Source organism: Coloeus monedula (genome assembly GCF_965178545.1).
Source record: "Coloeus monedula genome assembly, chromosome: 2".
NCBI classification, from domain to species: domain Eukaryota; kingdom Metazoa; phylum Chordata; class Aves; order Passeriformes; family Corvidae; genus Coloeus; species Coloeus monedula.
In genome coordinates, this window is record NC_138782.1 from 25,013,293 (window position 1) to 25,027,953 (window position 14,661).

Sequence of the window (14,661 nt, forward strand, 5' to 3'; positions counted from 1 at the left end):
CTGTTACTCCCAGTAATCAGTACTTTTTCTGCACTTCCAGACCTTGTTCACACCGGCCATATATTTTTCATGTTAATGTTTAATCCTATTTCCTACTGCCAGGGCTTTTCAAATCAAGCTTCTGATTTTGATGCCCAAAACTCCTTCACCTATCCAGATTTTTTCTTTTCTTTTTAGGATAATCCTGAGACATTAATGTCACACAAAAATCTAGGACAGAGTCAGAGATAAAAAGCAGGAAGTCCAGTCTTACACTATAACCACGAGACCAGCCTGCCCCTCGACACCTCTCAGGGTCAATGGCACTTTAATCTACCACAGTTATTTTGCTTCTTAAATAATCTACTCAAATTAAATTACTATAATACAGAATAGCAGATTTAATGAGTGCCTGCAAACTCCTACTGACAAACACACACACAAATAACATGCAGGTTTTCCAGCATCAAACGTCTATTTGGTAAACAGAGGCAAATAATCTTTTTCCTTATTCAGTAAATAAAAATTATAGCATGCAGGCTAATAATATCAACTAGCAATTTTTATTTTCATGCCACACATTTGAGGTGATCAACTGCAATTTGCATCTGTATTTTCAATTGTTTAAGAGCAGAACTGACATCTTCATTTGGGAGTACAAAAATCAGGTTGCACATTGAAACATTTTGGTCTGGTTTTTTGGGAACAAAACCCTTCACGCACAAAGCCTTCTTTTTGCTTAGGTTTTGCACTGTGTACAAGTAACAGCAGATTACATAAAACCAAATTTACCATATATTTATGTGTAGGCTTCTGTGAAGGCTAGTTTGTGTAAATAAGGCTTGATTATAGCACACAGCTTATGAAAGCATCAGAATAATACGATGCATTACTGATGGCCAGTTTCCTACTTACATTTTCTACGAAGCTAAGCTCCCTTTGGCTTTAGGATCTCAAGCAGCAAATCTCCAGTTTTTAGTAAACACAGTCTGGCAAAAACTTGTTGTTTAAACAAGAAAGAAAAAAGACTCTAAAGGCAGCCCAGTTCTGAAACCTCGTCCTCCAAAAACACTACAGGGATGCAACAGAAAGCATCCTCACTGCTGGAGCAAGAACTCGGGGAGTGTAAATAAAACATCTCATTCACACATCATATTTACACAAGATGTCAGACCAGCAAACTGCATCTACAACGACACTTCACAGGTTAGACTTAAGGATTTCTCTTCATGAGAAAATTCTCAAATCTGTTTCAGCTGAAGACAGCCTTGACTAGGCTATGGCTGCAGACCATTCTGTCTTTCTCACAGGTCTTAAGCATGCCGAGAAGGGTCTCTTTTTAAAAAAAAGTTACCAATTTGATTTTTTAAATTGTGACTGTCGAGAATGGAATACAACTATTACTGTATTTAAAAGTTAACAACTCTTTATATTTAAGATCACAATGCTGGCAAAATCAATACTTAAAATAACAGAAGGTGATAATTTGCATTTCAAAATTCATCTATCTTTCTTTTCCCTCAATTAGACCAAAACATGTTGATTCACAGGTTTGTGTGTGTGTGTGTGTTTCTTTTTTAAACTTATTTATAGAGCAGAATAATGGCCCCCCTGCTAGGCTGGCATTTGCTCAAGTTTCTGTCCATGTAAATTGAATCTGTTACTGGAATTTTCCCCCCTTCAGAATACCAAGGCACATTAACCAAGAGATAAAGAGATACATTGCTGATATTATCAGCCACCAGGCAGGTGGATAAAGCAAGGGATTTTTTGTTAGTTTTTGTGGGGATTTTTTGGACAAATATGTGATAAGAGTTCTCAGGGGGCATGGAGAGCAAAGGGCTGTTTAAACAGAAGTGAATCATTCTCATCTGATCTGCTAATAACTTTGTATTCAGACATCAGCTGCTCAGCACACTTTAAAATGTCCAGAAAACAGATTTACTATAAAGAGGAAGAAAGTTACAGGAAACAAAACACATAAACCTCACAATAGTCACCTTAGCCATATTAACCCAGCAGAAATTCTCAGTTACAAGTGCTTAATTTCTTCTTTAAAAGCAAATAGGTTATTCTTGGCCAAAACCCCCACAGTTTCACTTGAAGTGGTGGTGAGTTTATATGGTATGATTTATAATCCAATGTTTCCCTTGTGAATTAGAGAAACAACATTTCACTTATCATAGGTGAACAGCAAAGATTTAGTTTGGCCATTAATCAAAGTATAGCACAGGCACTACTTTTAAGTATCTGCGGACAGCTTTGTTGGTGCCGGAGTCGGTTCAGCAGGAACTTTTGTCTTTTTAAATTGAGCAGAACTACACAGCAGTAAAGAGTGACCCCGCCACACCAACAGACTCAACAGCACCATAACACACCACGACTCTGAGCTTGTGAGCACAATTCTTGATGTGCAAATCATTACAAATGAGCCGCATCTTCCGTCTCCAGTTCGTAGGAGAAGTTAAGCAAATTAGGGGCAGCCAGTGCGACAGCAGCATCCATTAATGGTACAATGCCACCTCCCGTCGGCTGCGGGGAAGTGCCACTCCTGCAGCAGATGCAGCCCTGCTCGCAACTTACACACGATGCAAAATGACAATTGCTATTTCACACAAAACTAATTATGCTGCTCGCAGGGAACGGGATGCAGCTTTTTAAACTATTCCCTTCCCTCAACTTTCTGACACTTCTGCATTTATAATGGTTGTAGTTGTTCTGTTATTTTATATATGCACTGCATAATGTCTTTTTGACATACGCAGTCCAACTGCCTCTCCACTTTTTCGTAGGACAACAGGAGCCGAGCAAGTCCCTGTGCTTCACCAGGATCACTGTTTCTGTACCAACGCTGCCTTGCTTTACCTTAATGCAAGGTTACATTCTAGTGTACAGAAAGCCTTAAACACAAAATCCAAGATCCTGCAAACAAGTTCCATGTAGGTGGACCTCTATTCTCCACTGGCTCTGAAAAGCTTCCACACTAATACATTACTACCCGTCGCCTGTCCAGCAATTAGGTCTCAATATATAAATTGTAAAATTTAGACTTCATGTTTTTCCTTCAGCAAATAAAATGACTTAAGATTTAAATACATCTTCATGCCCTTCACTGCAAACCACTTTATAACTTACACTGTAGAAAAGCAACATCTGAAACCTCATCAGTTGAAAAGCTACAACTGTTTCAAATACACGTTTAAAACTTTCACATAACTCCGCAACACAATTTCCTATTTTAAACTGAAGATATCCTGCAATCTGTTTAAATTTCATTCATCCTCTCCTTGTTCTGCCTCCAAAATTTGCTCCTCAAAAATCAATGCAGAAAAAGAACCACAGCCCTAGAATCATCATCTGTTCTCAGTCTCCAGCAGCAGACCCTAAAAAGCAAGGTTTATTGATAGACACCTTCCCCTTCTTGCCTACTTTCAAAGAGTGCACTTATTTAAATACTAAATTGTTGAAATCATGTTGCATACAAGTTATCATATCCAAATCTATTGTAACTCCAACTCTGCTAAAAACACACAGCAAGCTAAACACAAAATTTTTACAAACCAAGTTTCACTGCATCCTTCAGCCAGGAGAGAAAAGAAGAGGGAAGGCTGAGTACCCAGAGGCAGGGCAACACAGCACATAATCCTGAAAACACCAGGAAAATTCAAAACAAGATAAAGACTCCCTTTGAGTCACTTACTTTAGACATGGTGTTTTATTATTGTAAGAAATCATAAGACCTGATAAAATTTTGGGAAGGTAATTGTTCACCTTTACAAAACTACAGCATTTCCCTCAGCAGAAAAAAAAACCAAGTTGTGAGAAACACTTATATTAAAAAGCAACTGAAAAATAGTATTAAAACCTCAAAACTTGTTCCTAGTGTACTAAACTGAAGCACAAATACAATTTCAAAATCCTTATTCCAAGAAGCAGCTTGAGGAGCAATGCTTTCATGATAAAGGGGTTCCAGGGACATGGCACACTCCTCATAATGAAAAAAAATATATATCATCCAAATTAAGCTTTTTTTCTCCTGTAATATTGGAACCTAGAGAAATCCTATTAACACAATTATTTTTTCAAACATTGGTCAAAAGTTCTAAAGCCACATTTACCAGCAGCAGTAGCCCTAAGAAAGCTGCTTTGGACTCAGCTATACACCATTATTGAATCATTACTCATAACAGAATGGCACTTGGCTCCAAAATATATTTCATGCTGCTAAGTTATACCAAGTATTACTCTCCTACCTAAAAATGAACATGCAACAGCTACACTAAAGTACAAGCATGCTTCACAGAGATAACATTAAGATCAAGAAATATGAAAGAATCATAGAGCAATGCCAATTCATCCACCTTGAATGTATCTAATATTTGCATTTGCAAATCTTCACCTTGCAGCTCACCAGTTGCAGACACACAAAGCAAACGCAGCCTGGGGTAGGGCAGAGAGGGCAGAGAGGGGAGGGCAACTTCAGCAAGAAATGCCCGGATGGGTACCACACCTGTGCTGTGAGGTGGAAATAATGACGGTGGGGAAAACTTCATTCTTGCATTTGGGGACTTCTAAATATTATTTCAACTGCTCCCTAAACACTTAATTACTGCAGGAGTTGGCTGGTTGGGGCTTAGGGGGCAAAAAAAGCCTCTCTTTGGATCCTCATTAAAGTACAGAAAAATTAAGCTTTGACTTTCACAGCTCATTAATGATGACAGGGTGGGAAAAGGCTGCACTTCCATCTTTGCTACAGCTCAACTGGGGAGCGCTTTGTTCAAGGCTGGGTTAGGGACGCAGGAAAACACCTCTCTAACAAGTTGTCACACATGTTGGCAACCTGGACAACCATTTATTTAACAAACACAGTAATTGCTGGGATTCCCCAATTATCTTGTTCTTGAATAAAAGTGGCATGAGGGTAGAATGAAGGTGTTGGATTTACTTTGATAGGTGAAAAGAATTATTTTCTGTAATACCTGCCCTTTTGACTTGCACCAGAGCAGAAGAGATTTTATTTTCTATTTATCTCAAGAAGCTGACATACAAAATTTGCTGAGACCCTACCACCCTTACTCAGAGAGACAGTTCCTTACTGCATTTCACTTGCAGAACAAAAACACAGAACAAACACCTGATGCCAAACCAAATTCAGAACTTCCACTGCTGGTAACTCCTAATTCTGAATTTTTCTGAGCACATTTGCAGACTCTGAGCTTGAGGACTACCTGCATGACAAGTTGCAATAACTGGCCAGACCACGCGCTCAGCAGAAAGTTATGCCGGCATTTCAAAGTCAGAATAAAAACGTAGTAATTTCAACTCTAAACACAGTTTTTATAAGCTAGCTATGAAATTTTTAAAAGATGAAGCTGTGTGTGAAACACCTGATTTTTGGCTGTCATTGCCAGAAATCACAGACAGCTATATTAGCAGAAAATAAATAGAGAAAAGGAAAAGAGGGAGGGCTCAGTTTCAAGTGCCATCCTTGCTATAAAAACCCAAGAGATATTGATTTTATCACCCTCATGATTGATGAAAGCGGTTCTAAGAAAAGAGCTCTCTAAACTATTTCAAAGCCCACTGTAGCTCATCAAAAATGTCAGAGGCATCTCTGAGCCTATTAGGGCTGTATTTTTCAAACCTCTGTGGTTCTCCCCCCACCACCCATGTCCTTTGCATGTATAAATTTTTGATTTTTAAGGGTCTTAGTGCCACCTTTTCAATCTCACTTGCTCTTTTCAGTTACCAAGATGTACTCAGACATAGGAAATAACTGCAAGAAAACACAACATTCCTAACTTGCTTAAACAAGACATTCAGTACAATTACACGTTATGGAAATGACATAACAAACACCACCACAGTTCAACAATAAAGCAGTTATGAGCCCTGTAGCTTTTTAAGACATTATGGAAAAGAAGCAAAGAAAACTCAGATATTGCATGATCTCAAGCTGTTTGCTACAGAGACTCCATGAGAAAATGAAAGCTGCTAATCTACTTTCCAAGTGAAACATTGTAGGTGATTGCTCTAACCTGGGGCACAGTACATTCTCTCTATGGCATCGTTGTCACAGGAATCTTCAACCTCCCTCCACCTGCTAAAATACGTTAGCTGAATGTGTCCTAAAAACAAAACGACAGGAGAAATCAAAACATTTTTCCCTTCCATTTTCTGCAGAAGTGAACTGTAATTACTCCTTTTGTAGCTAAAAACAGTATCATTAAGAATAATGGCATCATTAAGTACTAGAAGCTATTACTGGGGGTGAATTTGCTGCACTGATAATGAAGCTCTAGACAGGAAATGAAGATACTAATTACAAGATAAAACGCCTACTCAGTTAATTGGAAGCAACAGCGAATAAAAAGAAATGCATTTGCAAAAGTTCCTGACCTCTATCATTCAATAAGATGTTGTTTGGGTTCAAATCGCGGCACACAATTCCTTCTCTATGTAAAGCATCAAGGGCTACCACCATTTCAGCTGCCCATCTTTGAATGCAATCCTCTGGGATATTAAACCTGGAGGTTAGCACTAATCTCTCATCGAGGTCCTGAAAAATTTGATGTATTTCCTTCTGTCCTGCTCCTGCTGTTTTGTCTTCCTTCTTTGGTGCAATCTTTTTACTTTCAGCTGCTGGTGACAAAGCCGAGTCTGTCTCCTCTTTCCTGCTGTCTTCAGTTTGGTTGGAAAACAGCGACACTCCATCATTTCTTAACATGTCTCTGTCCAAGCTAACCTCTTGAGCACCTGAGAGTGGGTTGGAAACACATGAACTTTCTTCTTTGCTTTTCATGTTTAAGGAGCAGGCCCCAAGCTCTTGAAACAGAGCCCCGTCTTCTGAACCACCTACCTCTTGGTCAGATGTAAAGAGGGTCCCAAGAGCTCCCTGAGTGACACCGCTTTGCTCATTTGCTTCCTTGTGGGCAGGATCACCCACTTCTGGTGCCACATGATTTGGTTCTTGATCAAATGCTTTGCATGGTTCTACAGAATTATTTAATTGCAAGACATCAGGTGTTTCTAACAACTTTACTTCTGACATGTCCCTGTCAGATTTTGTAAACTTTGTTGGCCTTGACACGGCTGGCTCTTCTGTTTCATCAGACATGCCTGGTAAGTTTATTAGAAGATCAGGCCTTCCTTCATCAATGCTATTCACATCATCAAAAGCAGCATCCTTAAAGGAGATAACTGGCACAGAGTCATTTGAACCCCTGCTCACAGTGTCATGAGCTTTCACACCCATTTTGCTCTCCAGGGCATCCAAGCTTCTGTCATGATCTGGGACGGTAAACAATGGCTTTAAAGGCTCTGATTTCAGGTTATATAATTTTTCTCCAAAATCAAGCCCCAGGAGTTCACTAGTGCTATCTTTGCTGTCTATCCTGAAGAGTTCCATGGGGCTGTTCTTGGACCTAGTTAACGAGTCCAGTATCCTAGTAGGGCTGGCTATTTCGGACTCAGCATCATCGATGAACAGCTTTCGTTCCTGAGGTGCAATCTGGGAGGTGAAGCTGTCACTGCCAATAACACTGCACTTCTGCAGGGAACTCCTCTCTTTGGTATGCAGCCCTTCACCCTCTGCTTTAGCCACTGGTTCCTCATTTAGGGAGCCAGAGTCAATTTTTTCCTGCCCGTACTCATTGCACAACGTTAAATAACTAGTGGTGCACTCCTCTTCTGAGCTGGATGCCGAGTCCATCCACTTGGAACTCTCCTGGCCATCTTCCTGGTTGCTGCTGTCATCCTGAGAGCTTGGTGTCAGGCTGCTCCTCAGTGGGACCACCTTCAGCATGCTCTCCCCATAGCTTTCTCTGGAATCGGTGCTGCTACCAGTTTCTTTAGGACTAGGTGTTGGTTGCTCCAGGTAAATTTTAGTTGAACTGGATGTTCTAGATTCAGGAATCTCAAAGCTCTCTTCAGGGCTTCTGTTTAAGAACTTACTGACGTAAGACCACAGTTTCCCACCTGAAAAAAAAAAGAAAAAGAGAAGGGATCTCTCAATTTCACTCAAAATAGAAAATTTTTTATGAAACAGGAAAATATCTTCACTCTCACTATACACTCTACCCTTATGACCACAGTTAGTTGGATCTGCTACCTCAGCAGGAAATAATCACAGGGACCACAATTTGCTCTTCACGTAGATTTGTACTATTACCTAAATATTTAAAGAGCTGCATCTGAGACTAAGCCGCTGGGTTTTGTTTTTAAACTTCTGTAAAGTCTCATTTCAGAGTGTGTCTCAAGTTGCACAGTGGTCACTACTCTCTACCTGCTGTCTCAAAAGAAGTAAAAACTAGAAGTAAAAACTAAGATCAAATGGTTTAGTGCCCATCACCACTTCTGCCTACACTGAATGATTCTGTATCACAGCTCTAAACTCATAAGCAACATAAGCGGAAATGGACTGAAAACTAAGCAGCAAGGTCAGTAAGGGAAATTACCATATTAGCAGGATATTTTCAGGGTCTGTGTCTCTCTGAAGAAGTTGGGGTTTTTGAGTTAAATATTGATATATTTCTCCCATTAATTTTAGAATTCAAAAAAAGTTTTTTATGCTTTGCTGCACCACACAAGGATTTATGAATACTCTGTTACACTGGCAAACAGTTCCTTCAAAGCACCTAAGAAAGTTACATCTCCAAAAATAAGCTACATTTAAAAAAAACAAACCAGGACTCCTCATGTTTCCAAACACTGCACATATTAAAAAAAGCTTACAAAATTCAAAACATAATTTTAGCAAAATAATTCAAGAAGTTACTGTACCTCTTATATGTGCCAAAGAATTTGGCTTAAAGTTAGAAAGTCTCCTTTGATAACTTCAGGAAAAATGTACCATCAAGACATTTCTATTTAAAAGATCATACAAAAATTCTCAAAAATGCAGGACTTCTAACAAATCTTTGTAAAAGAAAAAAGTAAGTATCCAGCCCACTGGGCATCTGCAAAGTTGGTGGATTTTTGTTGGTTTTTTTTTACTTATTTGGATAAAACAGCTTTATATTTTTCCAAAATACATTCTTTAATAGTTTGGGGCTTTTTTAACACTCTCTGTATCAGGCAAAATTCTTTTAAAAAGTACAATAAAAGAAGAAAGTATTTATCATTGCCTAGGAACAGATTTTCTATACTCCCAGGTATTTAAAAAAAAACTTATCAAAGACAGAAAAACCTTGACACTTTAAAAAATTAATTTGAATAATATAATGCAGAGTTTTCCTGCCCTCCATCCTCCTGGCTAAGACAAGACTTGTTTTTCAAGGGGAAAAAATACCTCGCTGGTTGTGGTGAAACTAAGTATATTAAAAACACTAAGAGGGAATTCTAACAGCTTGAGTCCAATGGTAAAAACGACAATTTAGATCTGTTAATCCACATGGTTTCTGCCATAAGCTACAAATGGATTTAACACCAGGTCAGGATGACCCTTGCCACCTTCTAGAATGTGATGAGAAAGGACAGCAGGCAAACAAACAGAAGCAAAGGGAAGCAACGCTCACAGAGAAAGGAACAAGAACTGTTATACTGCCCACTGTATGGCATAAGCACTTTAAATACTTACCCCAGAGGTGCATCCAAAACATGCACCCCAAAGTGTGCCCTGCCACAGCAGCAAGGCACAGCCCCTGAGTCCCCCCAGCAGAGCAGCAGCTCCTCAGCCCAGCGAGGCAGGGCAGGGACTGACTCTGAGCCTGCCTGGGCACAAGTGACCCGAGGCCCTGTGTTGGTGACACCGAGGGCCCTGGCCCTTCCAGAGCTGCCTCACGAGCAGGATTTCACCCCAGGGAGAAGCAGGGAGCCCGGGCAGGCTCCCCAAGTGAGGCCACTTGCTTTAAACACAACACGTGGCACAGCAGCTCAGCAGGGCAAAGGCACCCTGCCCTCTGAGCCCAGCAGCTTGCACAGGACTTCAGGATTACTGGTCTGCAGCTGATTTGGTGAAAATAAAAGTTGTCCATTCCATAATCACCAATAGTTCTTTTCTAATGTTACACTTCTAGGTTTATTCATATTTTTGCTATAAAATGGCAGAGATAAGAAACAACAGAAAAGAGAAAGAGTGTGAGATCTTACATAATTTCTATATATGTGTGAAAGAGTTTATCCTCTTTTTCACACTTCTATCCATAACAATTAATTTCCTTTAAAATTTCAATTAAATTCCTTCAAGTACTATAAAAAAATAACTTTGCCCAGTTTATTAACTAGGCATGGAATTACTGAGGACCCTTTCATACCAAACAATAAAATCTCATTTGACAACCACACCCGTACTGCATTTAATAAAACACATTATTTAATAAAAAAATTATATAGTCTCCCCATCCCACCTGCATTAGATTAATTAGTACAAGCTAAATATTTTCATCTACATATTACTAGTGTTTATTACTTGTGCTTCACAAATTTCTTATGAAAACACAAATCTCAAAGCGTGCTCACAGACCATGACTCATGAAGACTCACATAAGATCTCTGGAGCTTTGGGAAGTGCCTGGCACAACACCACCAGCCTCCAGGCATGGCTTTAATGCAAATATGAGCACCATCAGTGCTTCCTCAGATGGAAGTAGTAAGAAAAGGTCTTTCTAACAGAGGCCTGCCTTTAGCTTTGACCCAAGGAGGCAGAAAGCTCAAAACCTTATTCCTGTGATCTTTTGTCACATCTTTTTTTCTTGTGTCATTACTGGACACCAAGTGTCCTTTTACATGTAACACCTGAACAGCTCTCACTGACCTAAATGTTTTGTACCCCTGTGCTAAGATAAGAAGGGGCTGGGCTGCCAGCAGTATGAAAAATGAGAGAATTATCCAACTTAAGTTTTTCACCTATTGACACATCAAGCTGCTCTCAGGACAACTCCTGTCTTCTGCTCTCTCCACCTCACTTTATCCAAGATTTCATGCACCCTCCACTAGATTTGGGCCTCTACCTGAAGTTTTACTGCAGCTTAAGAAGGGAGACCCAAGAAGGATTAAGGAAGGACAAAGAGATATGTTGGGATCAATACTTGAAAAATCCACAAAAAATCACTGGATGATTTGAGAGGTTCACTAAACATAAAAGTTGCAAAAGACAAAAAAAGGAAATCTCTTTATTCTTACAGTGTTCAGGAATTCACCACTGTCCATTTGTGAAAACAGGGAGGACTGCAACAACTCATTTTGTTTTTGCAAATCTATTATCTTAGTTTTCAAAAAGAAGTTGCCCATTATTAATGGCTTGTATTTAGAAACCACAGTGGAAATTACTACTTACTGCAACATCAACTTAAGAGTTAAACACAAGTAAACAAAACAAAAACAAACAAAAAAAAAACACCAAAAAAAGAAAAAAAGAAAAAAAAAAACCAAAAAAATTATGTCCAAATATGTTAACATACAAATATTTCAAGAGTGGCCTCCTGGTCAAGTGGAAATACGTAAATAAGTGCCATTCAATAACTGTGTTTTATAGTGAAAAACAACAATTTTATTCCTTTTTGAAAACGTCCAATCCAGGGTCAAACAAAAGTGATATTTGTATCTGCGTATGTAATTATGCCTTTATGAATGACATACTAATAATCTTTTCCCCCTCTCCCCATGTGTTGTGTGAGATCAAGAAAACACATTAGCAAGACATGCTAATATAGTATCAGGAATATATAAAAACTAAAATTACAGAAATCAATCCAAACAAGTAAGCTTCAGTCACTGTCAAATAGTCCAACAGACTAAATAACTATAACAGCTACACTATTAAGCTCAAGTTTATTAGTGCTTAATTTCAGAACTATATTATTAACATAACTAATTAAGTTCGTTTTCTTCTACCATGAACTGATTCTATAGCCAGTCTAGTTGAACATTTCTGGTTTTATAAGCACATGAAAATCATCAAGTTCCACATTCTTCTGCAGTTATTCAATGAAAAATTTCTTATTAGCAGTGCCATACTTAACCACAATTCCAGCATTCTGGAGCTTATACCTCTGCTTCTAGAGGCAGAATCTAAAAGTTAGTGTCCAAAATAATCAACAGGAAATTCAGACTAAAGTGATCAAGTGATGAAGCTGACTAGGAATCTTTTATATTCTTTCAAACATTTCTGCAGCTTTTTGTTAATAGTACTTGATGCAGGAACATTTAAAAGAAAATACAGAGACTATATATTATATATGACAGGACAAAATGAAACCTAACAGGTCAGCAAATTTAGTCTCCTAAACATGTTTTATTTTCCAGCTGACGAGAAAAAAATTCATGACCAGTTGGATTTTTCCTCACCCAGTACTCAGATGCTTCCCATTTCAGTTTCACATCCTGAAAGACTGGCTGGCTAAGGAGACCTATTCCAAAATAAATCAATAGCTTCTGCTAGCTTGGCCCATGAGATTATTCCCAAGGATGAAGTACTCCAATTCCCACAGAACTGGAATTCAGCTAAGAATGCAGCAGTCGCTGTATTTAGGAAATCCCAAACAGAGTCAAAGTGAACAACCCAGGCTTCCAAATAACTGTAATCTGATAGGGGAGAAAAAGAGAGAGTACTGAAAGACATGCACTTGAATTATTCTCCAAAACTGAGCCCAGCTCTCTCGGTCACTGCCCAAGAATTTGTGCATGGCCAGGAGTACCAACCCTAAACCCTGCACCTCATGAGAATTAATACCCTTCCTTGCTGGAAAAAGCACCATTTTATGGTTTTCAAAGAATCACTGGCCTCCTTTTCAAGAGAGACAAGCCTACTGGTAAACTTCACCATGTCAATGCAATGGCTACATGAAACAAGGCTTGCACAGTTCCTAGGCCAAAAGCAAAGCAGACACACAGGCACTGCCATGGCACAACAACAATAATATTCCACAGCATCCCAATGGCAGCCACAGTGTAGCTGCAGCTCCACATGAATGGGAAGCTGATCTCCTGCCTAATCTCTAACATGACAGTAGTTACAAGCACCAGAGTCCTCTATCTGCAGCTCTGTATTTCCAGTGCTGCTGGTGAAGCTCTGCTGCAAAGTTCGCTAGTTTAGGCAAAGCTCCCACTTCCCAATGCACTTGGAGCAAAAGCTATTATTCCAAAGCAGCCTCCTGAAAAAGTCACTTGCCAAGGAGCATATCACCTTTCCTACATTTTCTGATTGCTGTCAAATATTTACAGCTAGCATTATCTCCTTTCCTAACAACAAATCCCCAGCTTTGCAAGCCAGAGCGCTACCGTGGTGTTGTCTATCAATTGCTGCGTGCAGCAAGCCTCTTCAGCAGGAAGTTTCTTGAGTGCTCTCCAGATTGATAGGAACTCCAGCTTGTTTATGCTTAAAGAGATTTGACAGCTTCTAACAGCCACTTAAACTTTGATGTCCCATGGAAGCCCCCCAGCCTATTTTTGAAGCATCTGTTTCTAAAATTTCTGTAGTTAGTAGTGCCAGGAAGAAGCGAGGCCTTATTAACATCAGATTGGCTCTCTCCCACACTAGAACTTGCCAAGTGCTTTGCAACAAAGCTACAAGATAACTTTATGGACTTTTGTACTTCTGATGCATCCTTGAAGCCTCTCACTGTGGCCAGGAGAAACATCTGCAAGAGAACCCAAGACATCATTCACCAATTCTGAGCATGTAACACCATCACGATTTACCAAAACAAACAAACCAACAAACAAAGAGAGTCTTCTTCTTGAGTCTGTGGTCAAGCTTTCAGAATTCCATACAAAACCCAACAGTGCTGCACTTAATACAGTTAAAATCTACTATGAACAGGAAAGTGAGCTGCTTAGCAAACACACACGGTCCATTCATAGCATAAAACCTGAATTTGCTACACTACAAGCCACTGCCCATTTAAATTAGTATTTTACCCTTCAAACTCACAATGGTGTAGCTAACATACCTAGCATAAATTAACACCATTTATAAATTTGAGTTGCAGAATCTTCTTTCTTATTGAAATAGAATTAATTGGACTATGAATGTTAAGAGCATTCATAAGGTCATGAAATAAAATTTTAAGAGACTATCACTTAAAAAGTACTGTCCTAGAATTTTTTATCCTTTCCCAACATTAACTATAAGCATCTTCTCTATTTATACCTGGTCTGAGATGGATGAAATTTTAAGAAAGATTTGTCTATAGGGATTTCTGGTATTATTTTCCTTCTAATTTAAAGGATGAGTGCTACTAACATAAGACTGATCTAATCAAGACCATCATCAGTGGGGTGACCAAGACTAGTCACTGCATATAGTGCAGCATAACTTTAGTCCAATTTTTAAGTATCCTTTATTCACACAGAGTTAGAAGCATTTCTCCTGAATCACTTTCCAGCATCAGCCTCATAGGACAGGGTGCACTGGTTGTTGCCCCAGTTTAGGATTTGGGATCAGGCCCTACACCTGCAAAACACTTACTGTATATATTTTCAGGAAATTTACTCATCACTGTGTACCCCAGCTACTCCTCTTTACAGCAGAATCTACCGCTCTTCCTCTCCCTTTGCCTGTTCTGAGCCCAGAAAGCAGGTTCATGAAAATGAAAGAGCTCTGATGTCAGTGTCTCTGTTTTTCTGTTATCACAATACAATTAACACTTCCAGGAGATCACCTTGTCAACTGCTCACATTTGGCCTTCCTTACAGTTTTTGTTCTTAATCTGACCACTTCACCCATGAAATTCCACTACTACT

The 14,661-nt window shown here is 39.2% G+C and overlaps 1 protein-coding gene across 1 annotated transcript in view; it reads right to left on the reverse strand.

The window, feature by feature from the left end:
• RPS6KC1 (ribosomal protein S6 kinase C1) overlaps positions 1 to 14,661 on the reverse strand; it is an 86,252-nt gene that overhangs the window by 11,990 nt on the left and 59,601 nt on the right. Inside the window, exons 12-13 of the mRNA XM_082276838.1 lie at positions 6,379 to 7,956; positions 6,018 to 6,107 (exon numbers count right to left, since the gene is read on the reverse strand). Coding sequence (XP_082132964.1) covers positions 6,018 to 6,107; positions 6,379 to 7,956 — 1,668 coding nt within the window. The remainder of the gene's footprint in view (positions 1 to 6,017; positions 6,108 to 6,378; positions 7,957 to 14,661) is intronic.